This window comes from Pleurodeles waltl, chromosome 12 (assembly GCF_031143425.1).
Source record: "Pleurodeles waltl isolate 20211129_DDA chromosome 12, aPleWal1.hap1.20221129, whole genome shotgun sequence".
Taxonomy (NCBI): Eukaryota; Metazoa; Chordata; class Amphibia; order Caudata; family Salamandridae; genus Pleurodeles; species Pleurodeles waltl.
Genome location: NC_090451.1, coordinates 569,810,798 through 569,835,485, shown reverse-complemented (window position 1 = coordinate 569,835,485; position 24,688 = coordinate 569,810,798). Strand labels below are relative to the sequence as shown.

The following is a 24,688-nucleotide window of genomic DNA, read 5'->3' as shown; positions in this document are numbered from 1 at the left end:
GTGGCCGGAGGGGCGGGCATCTCCGCTGGCTGGGATGCCCTGTGGCGCTGTAACAAAGGGGGTGAGCCTTTGAGGCTTACCACCAGGTGTTTCAGTTCCTGCAGGGGGAGGTGAGAGGCACCTCCACCCATTACAGGCTTTGTTCCTGGCCACAGAGTGACAAAGGCACTCTCCCCATGTGGCCAGCAACATGTCTGGTGTGTGGCAGGCTGGCATAAACTATTCAGCCTACACTGAAAGTCTGGTATGTTTTCAGGGGGCATCTCTAAGATGCCCTCTGGGTGTATTTTACAATAAACTGCACACTGGCATCAGTGTGCAGTTTATTGTGCTGCTGAGAAGTTGGATACCAAACTTCCCAGTTTTCAGTGTAGCCATTATGGACCCGTGGAGTTCGTGTTTGACAAACTCCCAGACCATATACTCTTATGGCTACCCTGCACTTACAATGTCTAAGGTTTTGCTTAGACACTGTAGGGGCATAGTGCTCATGCACATGTGCCCTCACCTGTGGTATAGTGCACCCTGCCTTAGGGCTGTAAGGCCTGCTAGAGGGGTGACTTACCTATGCCACAGGCAGTGTAAGGTTGGCATGGCACTCTGAGGGGAGTGCCATGCCGACTTAGTCATTTTCTCCCAACCAGCACACACAAGCTGTGAAGCAGTGTGCATGTGCTGAGTGAGGGGTCTCTAGGGTGGCATAAGACATGCTGCAGCCCTTGGAGACCTTCCCTGGCATCAGGGCCCTTGGTACCAGGGGTACCAGTTACAAGGGACTTACCAGAGTGCCAGGGTTGTGCCAATTGTGGGGACAAAGGTTCAGTTTAGGGAAAGTACACTAGTGCTGGGGCCTGGTTAGCAGGGTCCCAGCACACGTTCAAGTCATAACTTGGCATCAGCAAAGGCAAAAAGTCAGGGGGTAACCATGCCAAGGAGGCATTTCCTTACAGAACCTCTAAAGGGACCTCTGTTGTAAAAGTCTGTGCCTTGTTTTGTTTGGGAGGTGGAAGGCTCAGTAGATGTTGTCTTGAAACCTCCCCTAAATTGTGGGCGATGGAAAGTATCCCTTGTGGTGAAGCAAATAAGGCCCCCATGGCCTTTGCTGTATCAGAGTCTTTTTTGAGTTTCTCTATAGTGGTGTCAACTTGTTGCTCAAATAAATGTTCCTTGTCAAAAGGCATATTAAGCACTGCCTGTTGTATTTCAGGTTTGAACCCAGAGCATCTTAACCAAGCATATCTTCTAATAATAACGCTAGTATTAATGCCCCCTCAACTTTATCAGCAGCATCAGTGGCGCATTTAATGGCATGATTGGAAATAGTTTGGCCCCCAGAAACTATCTCCTGTCCACTTTTATGATGTTCTTCTGGGAGATACTGGAGAAGGTCTTCCATTTCGTCCCAATGGGCCTAGAGCTTGGGAATTAGCGATACGCCAATGATGGGCTCCTTGTGCTGCTATCCGTTTAACTGTAGCATCTAATTTCTTCCTTTCCTTAACAGGAGGAGGTGCATCTCCTGTTGACTGACTGTTGACACGCTTACGTGCCGCACTAACCACAATGGAATCTCAGGACAGTTGTTATCTAATGTATAAAGGGTCTGTAGGAGCTGCCTGTATTTTTTGTCAACTCTTGGAGCAAGGAGTATTTACTCTAGATGTGATAGGCTCTTTAAAAATGTCTGTAGCATGTCTAAGCATCCCTAGTAGCATGGGAAGAAATTGATTGTTTGTTGGTAGAGGTTAGTGGGTCTAATAGAAAATCTTCCTTTACTGTGTCAGAATACATTAGGACATTATGATAGGCAGCTGCCCAGGTCATGACCTGGGTGAAGGACGTGCAGGATATAAATCAGTGTCATTTGGGAGTATGGGATCATAAGAATCCCATGGGTCTATGTCCTGTGGAATGTCTTCCATATCATCTCCCTGAGATGTTGGTGAACCTTGAGGAGAAAAGTGTGGTTCCACAATAGCTGGAGGAGATTGTGGAGGAAGAGTAAGAGGAAGTACAGGAGAGTGTGGAGGAGAAGGCCTAGGTTGTACTGGAGCATTGTCTTTGGGGAGCTTCTTGGGTGAGGAGCTGTGTGTCCAAAGTTTCATGGAAAGTAAGTTTCCTCTTGATTGGAACTGGAAGGGGAAGCAATGATTCTTCGCGTTCCTTTTTGGATATGAATCTTGCGCTGACGAGCGCCCATTGTTTAAAGAATAGGCTCCACTGTTGAGTCTGAGGAAAGACTTGAGTCTTTTGAAGGAGGGATTTTGGATTCTGAAACTTGCAGATCCTTTTGTCAAATAGAAGCCTTTGACTCCGAAACATAGGTAGGATTTGTTTTAATAGCAGCCAAAACACTTGGATCGAAGGATCAACTCGATACCGAGGCTGAATGAGGTATGGAGCCAGGGGATGATGCTGAAGACGTTTTTATCTTGAATATTTTCGGTGCCAAGCCCTAAGGTGGGGCCCCCAAATGTAATTTTCAGATCCGACCATGGCCCGAAGGCAGTGGTGGACTAACAACTGTCTTATGTGGCTTCTTTAAAGTCTTTACATGGGGGCTCGGGTAGTACTCACAGGTTGGGACGAGATAAGAGGCTGGCTTTCGATATCTGATTGAATATCAGAGTCCAAATCTCCTATGGAAAAAGCCTCTTCTTGATGGATCTCCTCCTGAGCATGCTCTTCCCCGCTAATATCAGGAGTGTCGTCAGGAGTCTTCTAAGACATCTCCAATCAACATGCTCTTCAGTCTCGTAGGGTCTCCTTAGAGTAGAAAGGCTGTCAGGCATTTCAGGTTTCTTCCCTGTGATCTGGGGACAAGCAGAGATTATACAGCTGGTGATGACTGGTGTGCAGGAATTTTGAATAGCATTGAGGGCATAATCGAAAAAGAGTGCGTTCCATTAGCCCTGCATTTCTTGACAGCACATGGAGTAGTAGGCCCGAGATGGTAGCTGGCACCCCGAAGTGCGGTTAAACTAACCCCGACGCAAACATTCTATTCCAACGTGTTAGATGAAAAATATGCAATCGAAATAAAATACTGTAGCTGAAAGAAAGATGGAAAGAAGAGTTCGGAATAGACCGAGGCAAGAAATACTGGATCGAGAGGAATACATATCCGAGCCCTACAGCAGAGAGAAAACAATCTAACAAAGGACTCGATGCCCATGAGCAGTATCACCAAGAGGAGGAGTCACTCGATCTTGTGACTCAAAGATTCTTTGAAGAAAACAACTTGTAACACTATGAGCCCAACTAGAGGGTGAACCTTTGAAAAGTATGTGTATATACAGCCACATATGCCATCAAACATAATATTTCTTCATACAATGGTGCTTTTTGTCTTTTTTTGAGACGTTCTCTCAAGGAAGTGTTTCCTAGATGAAGAATTAACTTTGGGAGAGGGAGTCCATCTGTTAGTGTCCCTGCTATGCAAAAGATGACACATTTACGTGTTCCCAAATAAAGTCCTTGTGAGTTTCTGAAAGGAACATCATTTTGTAACAAAGTCTGCAAGGCTCGAAGCCCAAGGGCTTTTGAGGTAACATGGGGGAATTTGTTGGTTAGTCATTGAAAACGCGTTCTAAACCTCTTTCAAGAGGGGCAGAAAAAAAGAAAATGACAGCACGCGGATTCGAGGGTATTACACCACAGCAACATCCCATCCAGCTGTGAAGTCAAGGCTGGAACCTAGTGGCACCAAGGGCAGCACTGGAGAAGTTGCTAGGAAAAATATTTTTCTATGCAGTCTGACATCTGAAAGGGGTATTCATAAAGTAGGGAATTTGAGAGAAGGTGTATTAATCGGAAAAAACAGAAGGTATGCTGCAGAGCTCCTCAAAAAGCATATTTGTTTAAAATCAAAACTTAAAGCACAGTGAAAATAGCTATTGACTGCTGAAAGTGTTGCAATGAAAAAAGGCTATGTATGTAACCTGACCAGTTGAAACTTATGGAAATAGTTCTTTGTCGTTCTTTGTTTTGTTCAGGAGCTTTCATTATCATGTTACTTGTAGTAGTCAACAGTGAACGGTACGGACAATTGAGGGCAACTGACACATTCTGTTAAAGTAGTAATGAAAATGCAAGCATAAAAAAATGACTAGCACTTTAACTTATACAAAGCTTACTTAAATTAGCAATTTTAGGTAATAGAGAACCTAACTCTAAAGTTTGATATTTATTGATTTGCATTTAATATTTGAAGTTAATAATTTACAATAGGAAAAGGTGCATGGCAGGACACATTTATTTACATGCCCTCAGAATGACTGGCAACCAATTCAATCCCTCCATGGCCACGAATACACATATGAACGCTCACTATCAAATTCTTTCCTGTGCCACCAATGTTCAGGTTAACATAAAAAGAAGACACCATGTACCTTTTTCTGACATTTCCTTGATGTAACCGTCCAGCACTGACACATTCAGTGACTCAAAATAACTCCAGTACTGGAAAAGGGTCACGTGACCTCCATGACCACTGCGAATACGTCTGGGCAGCCGTCTGTCCAGCATCTCCTCTGCTAGGCTCACAAACACTGCAAAACAGTAAGATCGGACACTAATATGAGATTGAAATACCAGCCACTGTGTGGGCCCTGAAAGGCAAACTTTCATGTCAACATATGAGACAAATTACTTCTATAGTAAGCACTTAACAGAAAAACCTGCAGGTCAACAAACAAGCCAGGGCCCGCAGAATCACAACCATCAACAGTAAACTTTAAGATAACATTAAAGCTGCACTGTAGTTAGAAGTACTCTAAAAAACATACCATTTCAATACACAAACCACTAGTAACAAATAGATAGATCCCTCCATGTCACTGTGGATATTGCACAAATACAGGAGAAAGGACTGCCATAAAGCATTTGCCACATCAACACATAAGTCACCCACTAGCCTGAGCCAAGCCATTACCTGGTAAATGCATTATCCCACACCTCAGTCGCACACTAGCCTTTGTACCGAGACTTCCCAATTCATCACACAATTATATTCCGGTCTCACAGTACTAACCTGCATTTTCCCAAATACTTGCCACTGTCCACCACGCTAACCTTTGTCAGTTTATACCTCGTCTGAGCTTGGCCCCACTTCAGCCTCCTATTCTGAACTGTATTTCTATCACTTGTAGCATGCTGAATATGCAACTACTGACCAACAACCCTTTTATCCTAGTCTTAAAACCTATCTAAGCCAGCCACTACCTGAAAACGCTGCCTAGAGTAACTGAAGCTTGATGAATGGGGCATACATACGCTCGAAACATTTGTCACATACCTGGTTCTGCCAGTCCATGCTCCTTTTTATTTATTTGTGTAGCATAGGAGGACATGCAAGAAGACAAGAACCTCTCAACTGTTGTAGTGTAAATATTTGGGTACTCCACACAACGGTCCCAGAATGGTAAAAATCCTTCCTTGTGTGTGGAAAACTGGACAACTGCAAAGAGTGAGAATGAATTAAATTGTTTGATTGCATTATTGGCATGTTATATCTTAAATGCAGTACTACTTGAAGAACATCTCCAAGTCACCCCTTCTTCTTCCACTAATAGCAGAAACCACCTGCATCTCTTCACACTGTGTCCTCAGTGGCTAGAACTACCTTTCTCCACTAAAACACACTATCCGTGTTGCACTGTCAACAGAAAAACACTTCTCCATCGAGGTTATTGCTGGAGGATTTCAAGCAATTCACAGTAACCATTGAAATCATGATGTATCACAGCATGGGCGTGGCCAGCAAAGTAACTTTACAAAGGGCCTGATTTAGATGTTGGCGGGCCTGAAAAGACTGGTCTCCTGCCGGGCTTATTTACATGTATTGAGGCTAAGCCAAAGACCGCCACACTAGAGTGTACTCTGTTGTATCAGCTGATTCTGCAGCCGGCACGGCAGACTCTAATACCAACAATAAGCACTATGTCATAGTCTCAACAGTAGCATCTGGCCAAGCCTATTTAGATCCCACAGTTGTGCAGATGGTGTATCAGTGGAGGACCCATGACGGCGGAAGTCTGTGGTATAGTACCACGGCTACAGTAATTGGTTGAATGCTAGTAGTCCACACCTGTTGCAAATTGGACAATTGTGAACACACAATACAACACTCCATTTTAGACCATGATCCTTTGCCATTCCATTGCAGAAGACCAGACAGCCAGCTGAATCCACAACATAGGAGACAGGTTTTTGGATTGTGTTTACCTGTTCCTCTGTCTTTTTTTGACAATTTTTTTGTTGTTGTTGATATTTCCCTTCTTTTCTTGAGCACTAGTTTTGTTAAAAATAATTTCACAATGGAATGGAGAAGGAATACCACAGAGGGAGAATTGTCTGTCTTGGTGGATGAAATCATTAGAGTAGAGCCACAATGGTTTGGAGCACAAGTCCAAAATGTTACAATTTCCAAGAAAAGGCAAACGTGGTCCAAAATATTTGACAGGGTGAACGCAGTAACTAACAACTTGCCCACACAGGAGATAATGAAGAGATGGAATGGCCTTTGGAGGAAGGTTTGTTCACTGGCCTCCAAGCATCACCTGCAGAGACAGAGACTGGCGGTTTTCTCCTCTCCCCCATTACAACTCTTTCCCTGGGAGGAGAAGGTCTTGCAAATCCTCCATCCTGAAGGCTTGATTGGAATACCTGGTGGAGTGCGGACTGGTAAGTCAGACCTATGTATGTCGCCCTAATCAATAAGGGAGTCCTGTCTTTAAGGTAGATTGTTAGAATACTGTAACAACCTTAGCAACACAGATGTAACTATTTCTAAGTAAACAAAATATGTTTGTCACACAAATTGCTAGCAGCATGGGTGTAGCTCTCCTCCTAACAGAATGCTACATTGCTAGCCAGATTGTGTGTTGTTCCCCATGAATTAACCCTGGCATGGGCTGTGCCCGTTGCTGTCTATCAATGTATGTTGTTGTTCTAACCAAAACTGGTCCAAAACTACATCCATTTACAGAGGAGGGTACAGCATCGTTAAGATGCATTGTCTCTCGGTCACATGATATCCACATGTGTGTGCAAGTTGCAAATGTGTTTTCATATCTAATGCAGTCATTAAAAGTGATATGGGGAAGCAAGTATTGCCCATGGTGTCAACAGATGGCTACAACTACCATGATACTCTGTTCCTGGATCTGACAATCATAAGTGGAGAGTAATGTTGTAACACTGTCAAGTACTTCAATATGCACACACATCTTAAAAACTGATACATTCATCAGTCACCATGTCATGTTTAGGAATCCCCTCTTGTGCATCTGAACCATGTAGACACCTGCTCGTAGCTACACTGAATTGTTGAAAATGCTTACAAGTCATTGTTTTCTTAATTGAAGTTATAAGATTTGTAGTGACGACCAGAACAGAATTAGTAGCCACACACAAGTAAAATTTCACTTTCCATATGATGTCTAATTGCAGTATCATGAGAGTTACGAACCACTGTGTATTCAATGTATTGCACCCTGCTGGGCATTGTAAGGGTTCAGGACTACAATGTCCCACCACTGTGCTGGCCATAATGCCTGTCACATATAACCCACAAAACTGAACTTGCACTTTTTCATTTCAGGAAATTTCTCCAAGGTCTTGACTGGGGTTCTCATCTGTGTAAAGCAGGCTGCATGGGTTAAACAGTGAAAATCACACGAAGGCCGAATCAGTCAATCTCTCCCTTTCTAGGTTTTAGGTTGGCCCTCATGTAAATATAGACACATGAAATGCACAAACAATATTTAATTCACATATCCGCTGTATCATTCACCTGTACAACCATCCCAACCAGTGCACCACCACCTGGCAGCCAGGGAACCTCCAGACCAGGAGCAAGCCTCCAGTGGAGAACCCAATGCTGCAAATCTAGATGATGAGGAGGAAGATGGCCCATCTGGTCTGTCTGGCCACACAGCTTCAGTAAGTCAGACCCAGTCCACAGCAACACCTCCCACCACTGCTGCAAGACCACCACAGCAGGAGGACAACTCCACTACCTGTGCACCAAGAGTCAACACACCCATCCTGTGCTCCCCTAGTCCTGGCTCCTTTTGTGCTACCAAGAACCCAGGCAACTGGTATGTCAGGAAACAGTGGTTTGGAGCACACCTCAAGGGCACAGGCCAGGGGAGTAGGGGTTGTGGGAGGGAATCTGTGGGCCAGCCATGGAAGGCTACCGGGGTTTTGGTGAGCCAGACCACTCTAGACCAAGTCTTGGGATCAGTCCAACAGTCCCAAGACGTGATGGGCCAGGTCCTAACTGAGATCCGGGACCTGAAGCAGGTGCAGAGGGAGAACAATGTTGAGCACCAGAATATCAATTCCACTTTGGGTTCCTTGATTGGGTGGATGTATGACATCCACCAGTTCATGCACAGGGCTTTTCCCGGTCCATCTGCCCCTGTCTGTGGTCCCTCAACATCTGGCCAAACTACAACTCTGCCTGCCATAAACAGAGAGGCCCTGCCACAGTGGGAGCCTGATCCTACTACCCCAGCCCCTGCATCTGTGCCCCCTCCCCTCTTCCCCAGAGGGGACAATCATCTGGACCAGCAGCAGAGGATGGCAAGACTACCACCACCACCTCTAAGAGACACCAAACCTAATCTCCTCCTGTGTGTCTACCATTCACCCTATGGACTGTTCTATGGACACATTTACCTTTTCTGAGGACTGTAGTATTTTGGACTCCAAAATGTGTTGGCTCTACTCGCATACTTCAATCCACCATGATAGACTCTTTTGATGAAAACTAGTTATTTGATTTACTTCACACTTATTTTTGTTTATACACAATAAAAGTAATGGGCACTGAGTATAATACTCTTATTGGTTATTTGTGGCCTTTCCATTCATGTTCATATGTTAACATCGCATAGCCAGATCGCATCCGCCATGTACTTGTGTGCCGCGTTGTGTAAAAAAAAAAAAAAAAAATCACTTGCCTCCTAACACTGCAGCCATCAAGACCTCCTTGATTTTTGGTGCAGCAAGTCCAGGTGACAGTGGCTCACCATCATCCATGCCAGTCTGTCCCATTAGAATCCACACATGTCCAAACAACCCACAAATCTCTGCTCTCATTAACATATAACTCTCCTCTGTTGCCCTCAGTCAGGGTATGTGATGTGGACCATGTGTTCTGACTCTTGGGAGTGTAGGCAGGAAGCCAATGTAAGATGTGAGTATAATTATGTGCAAGGATTATACAGGTGGTTTAGCCTACAGTGGCTTACAATGACTGAGTTGGTTTGCATAGTTCTGGCCAAGATGATGTTGTAGGCCTGAGTAGGTAACATGAGGATCTAGCAAAGTATTTATGGGTGCATGAGATCACTGCAAATCAGCATTTCCACTCTACCTATGACTGTTTTGTTGACAAAAGAAATAGCAACTGTTTAGTAAATGTTCTTGTTCAATGGCAATATATGATGTCACTGCAGTGCTGCCCAAAAGTGATATTGAATTCCTTTTCCTGTTCTTTTATGTCCTCTATACAGATCAACGCCCATCAAATTTGGCACATCTGAAAGGCCATCGCAAAGAAGGTGTAGACCCTTGGTCTCCACAAGCCATGTAGCTTGCACTGTCGGAAGAGGTGGGAGGACAGGCGTCTGGAAACCAGTCCTCCCAGCAATCCACAGCCTGACCTCCCTAAAGGCCCGCACCTTTGTGGTGGCTTACCTGGAGCTGGATGGGCAGCAATAAGGGGGTAATTGTTTTGAGCTATTGTTGTTGTTTAACCTCTACTTTCCACCCAAATTTTATGCCAACAACTGCAAGGAAGGCACACATCCAAAGGCCATGATGATTTCTGGAGATGTAAGTTCGTCAGACTGTGTCTGATGCTGTGTGTGTTGTATTCCCTTGTGCTGTCTCATGCCACTAGATTTCTCCTCCCAAGGCAATGACTGTTGTGGGCAGACACATGGCTGCATGCACACAAGAGAATGCCAGCATTTACACAATGACACAAGTGACAGTTTAAATAAACATGCCCTAGCTTATGATTGCATTAGATGCGATGGTATGTCACACATGTGTAGTGGATGTAGGCTTCCTCACTGGTTACTGTGGCAAACTGCACAACTGCAAAGCAGCTGATATTTCTGACTTGACATTGCTAAGTTTGTAATATGACAATGTAAGAATGTGCAACTGCACTGACAGTTTTGATATTCTGTGTACAGTGACACCCTTCCTTAACTGACACGTTTAACAACAGTTTCCCCAGCGAAATTATGATATTTTATGTTGATGGTAACTGGTGGACCCGAGTCCTTATACCATCACAGTTGCGTATGTAAGACAGTATGTGAATGGCAACATGAATTTCTTTACAAATTGTCTTGTAAGCAATAGATAGCAATGTGTTCACACTAGTGAGATATTTGTGCGTCCCACAAATAACACTTTGGTGTCCTTAGTCCTGCCTAGAGAGTAATTTGGTGATGGTGAGCAATGCAATCTTGAAAGAGACATTTGCATGTAGAAGGCTACATCACATAAATGTTGTGGTGTCCCATTTTGGGCAGGCAAATTCCATCCAAAAATCTTAGCCTTTGGGAGAAGGGAACCAATATTAGCTCTGTACTGCAGTGGTTCAGAGATGTCGCCCGACCAATTTGTTCACTCATGCTGTTGGAACCCTTTGTTATGGGGAGAACTACAAGTGTATAAGTGACAAAGGCATACATGATATGGGAGAAGAGAAGGGGAATTATTGAACTTGTTGCAAATGTTGTGTGATGAACATTGATGTCCAATTGTGTTCTCTCAGCTACCAGATATGCTATAACTGTTGAATCTTGGTTTTCAGCACTAACTGGGTAAGACATTGGTGACAGCGGTCATATCGGTGGGGATGAAGCTGGCCACTGGGGATCGGGTGCTGAATCCACAGACACTGAGGGACCCAGTGGCACGAAGGGTTAGGGAACTGGCCAGGAGGCCATGAGTGACTCAACATCTTCCTCAGGGGCCTCCAATGTTGACCAATTCCTAGTTGGGGTGGACCCTCGAGAGACTGACATCTACATTTTGGTCAGCACACACATTCCCAGCTCCAACCTCCATCTTGCCTCCCTCCCCTCCCTCCCCCCCCCCAAACTTGGCCGTATCATCCCCCTAAAAGGGGTGGTGTCAACTTTGCTACAGGCACCTCTGTCCCTGCACTGGTATCCTAGGCTGTGCTCACTAAGGGGGTCGTGGATATATTAAGAATGATCTCTGTAGACCAGACCACGCTACTGAATGCCATCCAGGGGCTGGCTGGCCAGAACATCTAGATGCTGGCTTACCTGGATGGCATTCACAGTGCCCTCTCTGGCCTACAGCAGTCATTACAGGGTCTGGCCTCCTCATTGGCCGCAGCCTCCCACACACCCCAGCCTCATGCTTAGACTCCCACCCCTTCCACATCCCAAATTCCTCAACCCAGCCCTGACCAAAGCAAATGCAAACATATGTGCTCACCCACGAAAACAGCCACATGCAGCACATCCCAACACATACACTGCAAGAAACATAAGCACAGACACATGCAACACACACATGCAACACACACCACCACTGTCACACCCCCAGTCACTACACAACCCCCCCAAACACAAACATGACACCCACCACAACATCAACACCCAGAGACACCACCAGCACACCTATATTCATTACACTCATCACATCCCCAACACATACCCACACCACAGCTCAAGCACCAATCATCACACATACCACCACACATGCATTGTCTGGCACACCCACAGACACTACAGCAACACACACACCACAGCCACAGCAGACACATCACACACACATACTCAACACAAATGCCCACACTCACCCACCCAACAGACCTACAGTAAAAATACAATCTTAAAGATGCACCACATACATCAAACTCTCATGCACCCCCACCTTCAACAGACACATGCACAACAGATACTTCCTCTACTTCCCAAACCCAACTCAGTCCTGATTACCCTACTCATTTCCCTAAGGAGAGCTCGCTCTTTTCCATGGCCTGACACCCCACCAAATCTCAAGCTACCCCTTCCAAATCCCAACCTACCCCTTCAAAAATTCCCAACCCACCAATTCCAAATCCAAACCCACCCCTCCCAAACCACCTACCCCCAATAAAATCTTTGATGCGCCTGCTGTCAGCCCCATGGATGCCACTTCCAGAGGTGGTTTATTCTGGTAGTGACAGGAGGCAAGTTGTGGGCATGCACCCACTCTATGGACTACTGGCCTGTGCCTTTGTGTTTTCTATACAGTCTCCTTTATTTTACTTATGAGATAGTTATTTAATTTCTATACTAAACTTTTATTTTGAGAATACCTTTGTCCTTGCCTTACTTTTGGATTGTTCCTAATTATTTGCTGATTATATTATTTCTGCCAATGTGTGGGACATGCACTTCCTCTCATTTCTAACAGTGACAAGCACAGTTTGTGTATTTTAGTTATTATTTTCAATGCATACATTTGTGTTGTACATTTATGATGGATATATTCATTTCGGTGCAAGCATTCACCATGTTACTGGACACTTCCACCAAAATTCTGCGTGTTTCTATTATTATGACTGGGGAATGCATGTGCGTTTATTTAGACATGATATGCACATGTGTATTACACAGATGACATGGCACTTAAAATGTTTATGTGATCGTATGTTTATGATATGTTGCACATCACCAAGGGAATATGTGACCTTTTTGCAGCAGTTCACCAGTGAATATTGTGGTACATTTTTGGTAAAAACCACCTGTAGCAAGTTGCAGTGTTTGTGCTACACTGGAAAAGGGGATCTGTTCTGATCAATTTCATAATTCAATATCACACACTTCGCATTGTGTAACAGTATGGTGGGGTTTATAGGGATTTTGAGGCATGCATGAGTCCAGTGTTGCAATGCAGCTACAAGTCTGAGAGTAACAGGAATGCCAGTTACTTACCTTCTGTTCTGGCGGCAACAGTGTTGATTTCTATCTTGGATCTGGCACAGGAGCAACAGGAGGGCTAGCAGCAGTGGATTCATGTCAACAGAATATGTGGAAAACATTCAAAACGTGGGTTTCATGTTAATATAGCTTCCAATCTGCCAGCTCAGGTGTGGAGATTTAGCCATCACAATTACATCCGTGGGACTACACATCATGATTGGCTCGATGGTAAAAGGGGCAGTCAGCCTACCGCCAGCCGCTTTAGCCCATGGAACCATCGATGCTGGAATGATTCTTGGCAGTAGCAGCAGACTGTCAGCGGTCTTTTGCCTATGCTTCCACTGACATCTAAATAGTGCAGGTCGACAGTCAAGTCAGTGGGCGGTTTTCCAGTTGAAAAGGTGATGGCAGAAGAGTTACCTCAAACATCTAAAGCAGGGCCAAAGACAACTGAATAAAGAAACACCTCCAGGCGTGAGCAAGTATTGCTTTATGGATAAAGTGGGAATGCTCCACTCAGACTGCCGTTCTCAGCCTTGCTTCCGCTTATTGTTTGTGTAATTGTTAAAAAGTAATCCAAATCTCATTTTTGACCAATGAAAGGAAGGGGGTTAATGTTTATGTCTATGTTATCACCTAAATGCATGTATTTATTTCTATGTATGCATTTATGCACATATACCTACAAACATAGCTACAATGCAGCAAAATTATGATACTTTAACAATTAGTAAGTGGTTTATCTATTATCTTTGTTAGACAGTAGTGATGAGTTTTTCTGTTCCAAAGTACACTCACAATATAGGGCCTCTATATTTTCAATTAACTTAATGTACAAATGATTTCAGATGAATTCAGTTTTATCCGTAGAAAGTAGTAAATAATGAGTGAAGAAATAATAGTAACGTTTTAACAGTACCCACAGGTTGTGATATTATCTCAATGCATTACAAGCCTATACTGGAGCTTCATTAGAAGACCATATATCAGCTGTGTGACCACCTACACCCTGTGGTGTGGTGTGGTGTGGGTGGGGGGTGCGGGGTGGTGGCGGGAGCAGAAGGCTGGGAGGCCTAATCACAATATTTGTCTTCACAGCTCATGACACAGATGCTAATGATGTAAAAACATGCACTGGCAAATCCAACAGGTCTGGTTTTGGTAAGCTAGTGCAATGGTTATTATTTTTTATTGCAAGCATGTGCTACAAAAAGAGTGATGATGTAGAAGAGCTGCTCTCCACCTAAAACAAGGGAGGTACCCAGGTTTGCCTATTTTGTTTTTTGCATAGTTTATGCAGTACTCTGAAACAAAAGTTTAAGTCTGAAGTGGCATTTCAGTTGTTGAAATAACCAAATAACACAAAAACGAATGTTTAGAAACCAAATACAACTCCACTGAAATTTACCAGTTATAGTTGACCGAGCTAACTATGACTTGTGTTCCCTCCATTCACTGCTTACATTTTATATCACTCAAGACACGTTAAATGGCATCATTAATGACATGACTGATAAGATCTCAAATGACATCACTGATATATAACCAGGACCATTGAAATTATTTGATTGTCTGACTGTAGTGTTTTTCACAAAATTATAGATTTGCCACATAATCCATTGGCTGCTACATAATCTTCAGATTTAAAAAAAAAAAAAAAAAAGATTTGTTTCTAACGCAGCCGGTTCAAATGTTACTAAGAAGCAGCAACACGTGGTGCTGTGCAGTGGAAGGCCCTTCACAAATGTTGACTGCTCACCCTTTTATTGCTATATTTGGGTGTTGACCTGGTACTAGCGAGGTGCAACTGATGCCCAGACAGTGTTAACAAGTGTTAAAATAATGAAGTAATGCTATCGCTAAATGTGCTGCGCTATGCCACATATTCTTGCCTTTTCTTGTTGCATATTGTAGTCAACTATGATGCATAATTTGGCTCTCCTCGTCTCATAATTTGTGACCCTGTATATAACATCTGTTTAACCTTTGTTTTTTCTAGTGAATTTCAAGTTGTTCATTTTTAACGTAAGCTAATACCATATTCTCACTTTAACTTTGTTTTTCTTAATTGAATTTATGTTTTTTTTTTTATCATATTCACCTAACTTCCCCACTGACCATGGAACCTTATGGGAGAGCTGTCCTGGGTCCCACGGAAGTACTGTGTACAGATATATTTTTTTGGGGCCCGGGGAGGTTCCCCCCATGAGTGCCAGTGGGTTAATGTGTCCATACCCTGTCTCCTTTTGTGATTTTAACACTAGCTGTGGACCATGTCCTGCAATGGCGCCGCAATATTTTTAATTCAGTTGCAGCCACTAATCAGATCGCTCAGTCCAACAATGGAAAAGCTGTCTTGGACAATCACAGCCTTATTTGTTTAATTTAGAATACTGTGGGACTTCACATGATCAATGGTTGATATACTTTTTTTTTTTTTAAAACACTTTCAAGTCTATAGTGAGCACCCTTTTCAATGCAAATTTCTCAGAAATGGCTTAACGGCTGAACAGATTAACACCAAATCATGAAAAGTAAACTTTCTGAGTAGAGCGCTAACTTTCTGGCAAATGTGGTGTAATTCTATCCAGCTGATTTTTTTTCTGTATCACTTCCCAAAGTTTCCTAAGGGAATTAACACAGGAAACAATGTTTTGTGATCTGCTCTTTTTCTCAGGTCCCGTTTGTAGGATACCCCAAAACGTTTAAGGAAGAAGCTAAGGTTCATGAACATTTTTATTAGACAATTACAGGAAGAATCTTCAACAGGCGCCAAAGCTATTAGCGAAACAAAAATGTGCAACCTTACACAGTGGTTATAGACACAGTGTAGTCATGTAACACGGTATTTCCACTGAATAACAATAGCCAAAATCCCAAAGCACTAAGTAACAATGACAATTGTGCATACTAAAGAACCCCAATATGTGAATAGGACCAAAACTTTTAATTAGGTCCTGATCATAGAAGGTCTGTCAGTGAACACATTATTTAAAACCTTCCCTCTAGAATATTTTTAAATTTTAGGGGAGAAGATGAAGAGTATGATGTCCCCTCTCATTAGTCTGTGACTGAGAAGGCAGCACTTTTGGCTGTTATAGTTAATAGTTTGAGTGAAAACTGGTAGCAAGCTTGGGCACAGGGTGAATTGATGGGCCAAATAATATAGCTATGTGAGGGGGAAACAAACATTACAATGCAGTCTTTACCATGTAATACATTTACCACACAGTAACTACAAAGCATATCTCCTTACTATGCATACTGCTACTGTGCATATACCTTTACCACACATTTTTAGATAAGTATATGTAAGTATTAAGTGGTGTTTGTGTTATTAGTTTGATATATATTGCTTTTTAAAATAATTACACATATCATTTTGTAGATTATGAATTTAAATTGATGTTATTGATATTATTTACTTAAAAAATACGTTAAACCTAGAAAAATTACATTTATGGAAAGGGTGTAAGGGATATAAGGGTATTGTGTTGGAAAGTGTATTAACATTCGGGTATTACATTTTATACCTGAGTATTCATTTTTTAAGAAAAATACAATGTTGGCTTTTAATGTTAGAAACAATGTAATAAAATATTTTTAAGAGGGTATTGGGAGGGGAAGTGTATTAATACTCAGGTATTAATTTTATTGCCTAAGTATTATGGTTTTGAATAGAAATGTGAAAGGTTTTTGGGGTTAATAATAAAAAACAAAAAAACATCAAAACCTTGAAAACTTACCTTTAGGGACAGGATGTTAAGAATATAGGGGTACTGGATGGGAAAGTGCATTAATACTCGGGTATTAATTTTAGTTCCTAAGTATTATGTTCTAGAATTCAAAGTTTAAATGGTATTTAATGACAATATTGTTTTATACAAACATATACAACCTAGAAAATTACATTTAGGGATGGGATGTAAAGGTGATGTATGTGAATTAATGGAAAAAACAAAACCTTAGACACCACATTGGAGGAAACCACTTCATGGAAAACCAATTTTAAGGAAAGACAACTTAAAGAAAATACAAATAAATCGGAAATTAAAGCAAGCATGTTAAAGGAAAGATAATTTTAAAGAAAAATCGAAAATTACATGAAATTTAGGTGAAATTCAGGACAAGTGAGGGGCTATTAGGGTTCAGGGGTGAGTAATGTTTAGTGGTGATCAGAGGTTATTAGTGGTCAGGAATGGATGGAGTTAACACACAGAAATGGGTTTTAGGGTTCAGGGATGGGTGAATTGTGGGATGGCGAGGGGCTTTTTAGGTGTCGTGGAATGGGTGGAATGCAGGGGTGGTGAGGGAGTTTGTAAGGCTCTCAGATCAGTGTAATGCTCAAGGATGAATGCGTGTAGGGGTATGGAGGGGCTGTAGGGTTCATGGATGGGTGGAGTTTAGGGCCAGTGAAGGTTTTTAAGTTTCAGTGATGGTTAGGGATGGTGAAGAGTTTATAGGGTTTAGGACTGGATGAAGTTTAGGGTGATGAGAGATTTTAAGGATTAAGGGATGGATGGAGTTTAGATGTAGAGAGGGGTTTTTAGGGTTCAGGGATGGGTATAGAGTAAGGGTAATGAGGGATTTTAGGGGTCAAGGATAGATCGGGTTGATGTTTTTTTAAGGGTTTAGAGATGGGTGGGGTTTGGGTATGGTGAAGGGTTTTAAGGATCAGGGGTGGGTAGAGTTTAGGTGTATGAATGTGTTTTTGGACTCCAGAATGCGTTGCACTTAGAGGTAGAAGGGAGTTTAATGGTTCCAGGATGGGTGGAGCCCAGAGAAAGAAAGACCCTTTAGGGTTCAGGGATGGGTGCAACCATAGTATTTGCAGTTTATAAATATGCATGCCAAAGCCAATTTCGAACAAAAAGACAATCTATGAATGGGTTTCTCTGAAGTGGAAACTGCGATTCTTTCAAAAAATGTCCATAAACTGTTTAGATGATGAGATTTCTCAGTAATTGTACACCATCAATTGTTTTTCAATGAAATCACATACAACCATTTAAGGGTAGTCAGTAGGAAAGTGTATTAATACTCAGGTATTAAGTTTAATACTTCAGTATTATTATTTTTAAAGTTGATTATAAATATTTAAAATAATGGTGAAAATATTTTTAAACTACAAGAAAATAGCAAAGGGACAGGATGTAGGAGATATGGGGTACTGTGTGGGGAAGTGTTTTAATACGCGGGTATTAATTTCAATAACTGTGTAATCATTTAAAACCTAAAATACTACATGGTTGTTATTTTGCATAATTAAACCAAAAATGGGGGAGATGTAGAATGTTTAACATTTTTGAAAATTCAAACATCATCAACATCAGTTATTAAAATTATTCAAACTTATTTAGGAATTGTATTCTAAATGATTAAAAAGACAACACATTTTAAATTAAAGTACAAGTTACTTACCTTCGGTAACAAAATATCTGGTAGAGACATATTCTAGTTGCAGATTCCTTACCTTAGAATTTCCCCCAGGCGTCAGACTGGATCCAGAGAACCAAGATCATACTAGGAAGTCCTGCAGGACCGAACGACCAAAGTAGCAGCCCCAATGGACCTGACTGTCCAGGCAGTAGTGTTTAGCAAACGTGTGCATGGACGCCCCGTAGCAGCCTGGCAGATATCCAAGGCAGGAACTCCACCTGCTAACGCAGTGGAAGCAGCAGTTCCTCTGGTGGAATGAGCATGCAAGCCCTCAGGGGGTTGCTTCTTGGCCAAAGCACACATCAAGAGATGGTACGCTTTTGCACTGCCTTCCCTTTTTTTGCACCCACATACCCAATAAAGAGTTGATCGTCCACCCGGAAATCTTTACTACCATTATTCTAGAACGCCAATGCTCTTTTTGAGTCCAGACGGTGGAGTCTCTCCTCCTCAAGAGAAGGATGTGGGGTTGCGTAGAAAGTAGGAAGGGTGATGGACTGGCCTACATGAAAAGGCGTAACCACCTTTGGAAGGAAGGAAGCCTTAGTGCGCAACACCACTTTGTCAGGGTGCGCAGACAAGTATGGAGGTTTAGACGAAAGGGCCTGAAGCTCACTCACCCTGCGAGCAGAGGTGATGGCACCAAGAAAAACAGCTTTGAAGGTGAGGAGCTGTAACGGACAATTGTGCATCAGCTCAAAGGGAGTACACATCAAATAGGTAAGGAAAAGATTGAGGTCCCACTGAGGCATGAGAAATGGAGTAGGAGGAAATAAATGGGTGAGTCCTTTTAGGAATCTACTCACAATCAGAGATTTAAAAAGTGAGGGCTGATCAGGTAACATAAGGAAGGCCGAAATGTCAGAGAAATACCCTTTAAGGGTGCTCAAAACAGAGCCCTGCTGGGCCAAAGAAAGAATGAACATAAGAACCTCAGATAGAGGGGATCAACAGATTTGTTGGTGCACCATGCCACAAATTTATTCCAAGGACAGGCGTATACAGTTTTGGTGGAGGGACGCCTGGATGCAGAAATAACATTACAGACTTCGGGCGGAAGATCAGAAGTCATCAACTTGCGCCATTCAATCTCCACACATGAAGGCACAGGTTCGACAGGTTTGTGTGAAGAACCGTTCCCTGTTGCTGCAACAGAAGATCCGCCCAAAGAGGCAGTCTGAGTGGAGAATCAATGGACATGCTCACTAGCTTTGGATACCAGACTCCCCGTGCTCAGTCCAGAGGCTCCAAGATGACTTGGGCCCAGTCGTTCCTGATCTTCTTGGGAACTCTGGGCAGAAGTGGTATAGGCGGAAAGGAGGCCAAAGTTCCACTCAAGACGAAAAGGGTCTCCGAGCGAGTGTCGCCTTGGAAACTCCAACGCGCAAAACAGCTGACATTGTGCGTTCTCTGTGGAGGTGAACAGATCTAACCAAGGCTCTCCCCACTGCTGAAAGAGACCTTGCGCCACCTCCGGATGGAGATGCCATTCATGATCCGCTGTGCATCGATGGCTGAGTTTGTCCGCTCTGGCGTTGAGAGAACCCGCCAGATGTTGAACCACCAGGGTAATGCCCTGATGTTCCAGCCATGTCCAGAGACGTAGTGCCACCTGATAAAGGGTCCAAGACCCTACTCCGCCCTGTTTGTTGCAGTACCATATGGCGGTAGTCCGTGAACACCTGCACTACTTTCCTTTTGAGGGAGGGAAGAAATGCTTTCAACTCAGGCCTGATCGCCTGGAGTTCCAGAAGATTGATATGGAGCCCAGACTCCGTCAGAGACCAGAGGCCTCTGATCTCTGCCTCCCAGGTGGCCGCCCCAATCCAGAAGTGACGCATCTGTCACTAAAGATAGATCTGGTTGGGGAAGGGAGAGTGATCTGCCGTGGACCCAAAGCGGATTCAAAAGCCACCAATGCCGGTCTTTCCCAGTCCCCTCCGAGATCTGAACCGTGTTGGAGAGATTCGCCTGATGCTGAACCCACTGGAACTTCAAGTCCCCCTGCAGAGCCCGCATATGCCATAGGCCATGAGGCCCAGCAGCCTCAGAATCAGTCTCACCGAAACCCAAGACAGAGGCCTAAAGATCAGAATCATAGCCTGAATGTCTTGGACTCCCTTTTCGGGAGGATAAGCCCAAAACTGCGCTGTATCTAGAACAGCTCAGATGAAGGGGAGAGTATGAGAGGGAGTCAGGTGTGACTTCAGAAGGTTTATAATGAACCCCAGCGTGTGCAGGAGGTTGGCTGTAGTCTGAACGTGGGAGACAACTTTCTGGGGCAAGTCCGCCTTCAACAGGCACTCGTCGAGGTAGGGGAAGACTGACACCTCTAACCTGCGCAGATTAGCTGCAACCACCACCATCACTTTTGTCAACACCAGAGGGGAGCACGGTAAACTGAAAGTGCTCGTGGCCTACCACGAATCGTAGGTAATGTCTGTGGGCAGGCTGGATGGGGATGTGGAAATAAGCGTCCTGCAAGTTCAACGCTACCATCCAGTCTCCTGGGTCCAAGGCAGACAGAACCCGAGCAAGGGTGAGCATTTTGAATTTCTCCTTCTTGAGGAAATAGTTCAAGTCCCGAAGGTCTAGGATAGGACCTAAGCCTGTGTCCTTTTTTGGGCACCAGAAAGTAGCGGGAATAATCATCACGACCTACTTCGGGCACAGGGAACTTTTCTATAGCTCCCTTGGCCAAGAGAGCTGCGATTCCTGGCAGAGAAATGCCAAATGATCCTCTGGAAGGTGACTGAAGGATGGAGGCATGGCTGGTGGAGCAGATTCCAAAGGGAGGGAGTAGCCCTTTCAAACGATATGCAAAACCCACCTGTCCGTAGTGATGGATTCCCAGTGGGGTAGGTGATGGTGAATTCTGCTGCCAAATTGATGGAAGTGGGAGAACAGACTAGGAGAGTCTGGAGGCTGCAGCGGGGGCAGAGGTGGGCACGGCAGATCTCTGGTTCCCTGTCCCCATCCATGTAAGATTCCGCATCCACGTCCACGCAGAGGCTGGACAGCATGGGTGGCACTGTGGCTGGGTGGGGGACACGACAGGGAGCCCCTTCCATGGCCACAAAAGGGGCAAAAAGCAGACTGCGGGTGAGGGGAGAGGAAAGACCAAGGGACCAAGCTGCAGCACAGAAATCCTTGAATCATTCCAAGGCTGCGTCCGCTTTGTCTCCAAAAAGACTGGTGCCATCAAAGGGCATGTTAATGAGGGACTGTTGGACATCCCCAGAAAAACTTGAAGTACGCAACACGCAACCAGGCGTGGCGTCTCAAGTCCACCATCGAAGCAATCGTCATGTCCAGCAAAGAACTGTGCTGCATCTCTCCCATCGTTCACAGCTTGGGAGACAACAGCATGGGCCTCCTCCGGTATCTGCGGTAGCACTAGCGCAACTGTATCCCACAAAGAGTGGGTATAGCGGCTCAAAAGGCATGCAGTGTGGACAGACCGCAGCGCAAGACTGGAGGAAGAAAACAACTTGTTCCCAAACTGTTCCAGCCTTTTTGATTTCCTGTCCGGGGGTGCGGAAGAAGATGCACCTGAAAAAGATAAAGCATGGATGACTAGACTCTCAGGCGTGAGGTGTTGGGACAGGAATTCAGGATCATTTGGAGTGGGCCGATGGCGGCATGTGATAGTCTTATTCACAGGAGCCCCTGTGTTGGGTAGAGACCAAGTACCCAAAAGGACATCGGTGAGAGTTTCATTGAATGGTAAAGGGGTTCTGAGGTGGAAGCCCCAGGCTGAAGCACCTACGTCAGCCGACTGGACCTGAACGCTACAGTAGGAAGCTCAAGGCCTCAGCTGCCCTACTGACCACCATACCATAAGTTGCTCCCGCTGGCGTAGCCACGGTAGGAGGAGACAGCATCCAGCATCTGGAGAAGTGTCCAGACCACTGGTGTCGCCCAATTCCTGAGCCCAGTCCAAAGATGGGTCATCCTGGTATTCATAAGGGTCCAGGGACCCCTCCAATCCCTCCCCAAATTTGTACCCATAGGAAAAAGGCTCAGAATCTGACCTGGGGCATATAGGCCCCATCGAAGGCGATGTCGGCTGACCCCGCTCTGACTCCGAGTCGTCGGGGATAAGGATCGGGTCGAGGTCGATAGTCGGCACTACCGACTTCGGGAGCATCGACAATCGACCCAGCGCCGGAGAAGGTTTCAAGGGTGCAACCAGTGCCGGTGCAGATCCGCAAGGAGATCCTGAGGTGACCTCGGTGGCCAGAACCGAGGCCACTGGCACGGAAACCAAAGGCCCCTCAACCGAACATCTTGGGCCAAAGGCGCTGTATCAGGGTCGGTCCACACAAAGAGGAGGCGCAGGGCCTCATAGAACTCTAAGTTGGGTGGGGGTCGCTCCAGCTCCGGGAAACTCGGGGAAGCGCAGAGCTGACCCAGACGCAGGCTCCGAGGACGGACGCCTTTGGCGTCGGCGCTCTTTCCGCAGCGCGTCAGCCGAGCGACCGGGCGAAGTCGGAGGGCGATGGGACCTCTTCGACGACTTCTCCTTCTTACTTGCACCCGAAGATTTAGAAGACAAGTGGTGATGGCTCTGAGAACGGCCTTGAGATCTTCCTCTTGATCGAGACCGGGACTTTGGGTCGTGGTCACGCTCGAGGCACCACAGACAAACCTGATGCGGATCCGTCACCAACATTGTGGGGTGACAGTCCTCATAAGAATTGAAACCGGTCTTCTGGGACATCTTCGACGCACCAAAATTCTCACCAAAGTTCAACAAAACGGTCAAAGTCGGTCAAAAAGAGACAAGGGTATCTCTTCTCCGGATCAGCGCGTGGCGCGGAAAGAAAAGAACTGACGTCACTGTGCGAAGGCGGCGTCTATATATTAATCCAGACGTCATCATGGCGACTATGATGCCAACAACGCCCGCAAAGTCAACCGACGCCACCTACCGACATGCATGGGTATTGCTTGAAGAATTCTAAAGTAAGGAATCTGCAATTGGAAGTCTTTATCTGATATAGTTATTAAAACAATATACACAAATCTGAAAAAAGTTTGGTAAAAAACAATATACATACAGTTTAGTTAGTCCATAACCTATTCTTTTTTTCTACAATTTTCCCACGGTTCCCCATAGACTTCAGTGGGAGAAATTGTCCTTTGATGGCTAGGTTTATTGTAGGGCGAAATTGGGTTGGGTTGGGTTGGGGGAGGGATACATGGTGACTTTGTATGTTTAACCACTTTTACACCCCATTGTAAGTTTTGTTTGTGTGCAAACTTTTTTTCTTCCAACATAGGTTTCAAAAAGTTGCCAAAAACTCATGCAACCAACTTTTTTAAACTTACTGGGAATAAAAATAAGATTTTTTTGCGTTGTTGTTTTTAATGATACTGCCTTCTTTCGACGACAAAGACGATGGGTTAGCTAGAAAAACTCTGAAATTGTGAACGGATTGCAGCTGGAATTGTGGACAAAAATAGTTTCTGAGATTGGATTTTGTTTTTTAACACAGCACAAACAACTGGATTGATTTTTGGGAATTAGTTAAGTGAAATCTTTTTTTAAGTGGAATGTTGGAGAAGGTTTCTTTTGAAAACAAGAAGGAGTGAAGCTCTTTTTGTGGATTTTGGTTTCACTCTTTGGAATTTTGGATTGCTTATGGCTCCTTGTGACAGGTTTTAAGAATTATCGCCAAAGAAAGAAGAAAACTTCAGGTAGGAATAAAAATAATTGTTTTCATTTGTATTAAAAAAAAATAAAAAATTACAATTGAATTTGATAATATTTTCGAAACAGGCAAGACATTTTATGGGGTATTAGTAAATGTTAGTACTATAAAATGTAAGCAGTATTGTCTAGGTAGTCTGACGCGTCCATCAAAGGAAACTGATGGATTTTTTCCGATAGTCTCTCAGACATTTCTTTGGTCTGCCTTGTATATACAAGCATTAAAACTACGTGACTATGATTGCGCCACTTTCATTTCCTGGAAACATTAGTTTTTCTTTTTTATTTCCTGGAAATGATTTAGGTTAGGGTGAGATTTAACTATGGAACTGTTGAAGAAATTATGCCACCCATCAATGGCATTGCTCATCCTTGCACCTCCCTCTAGCAGATCGAGTAACAGTTCCACCAGTCAATATGGAACCATGGCTTCCTAATGTGACCCATCTTGCTTAGATGGCCAATCCAAGTGTCTTTGAAATAATTTAGGGGTGGAGCTCATTTTTTTTTGTTTTGTAAAAGTATTAAGATTGAATAACTGATATGTAGTACTCATCCA

At 44.0% G+C, this 24,688-nt stretch overlaps 1 protein-coding gene across 3 annotated transcripts in view; it reads right to left on the bottom strand.

Annotated features, from left to right (window-relative positions):
• RIPOR1 (RHO family interacting cell polarization regulator 1) overlaps positions 1 to 24,688 on the bottom strand; it is a 1,174,702-nt gene that overhangs the window by 249,160 nt on the left and 900,854 nt on the right. For all 3 annotated transcript variants that reach the window (XM_069217674.1, XM_069217675.1, XM_069217673.1), the window contains exons 17-18: positions 5,297 to 5,458; positions 4,392 to 4,550 (exon numbers count right to left, since the gene is read on the bottom strand). In XM_069217674.1, the coding sequence (XP_069073775.1) occupies positions 4,392 to 4,550; positions 5,297 to 5,458 (321 nt within the window). The remainder of the gene's footprint in view (positions 1 to 4,391; positions 4,551 to 5,296; positions 5,459 to 24,688) is intronic.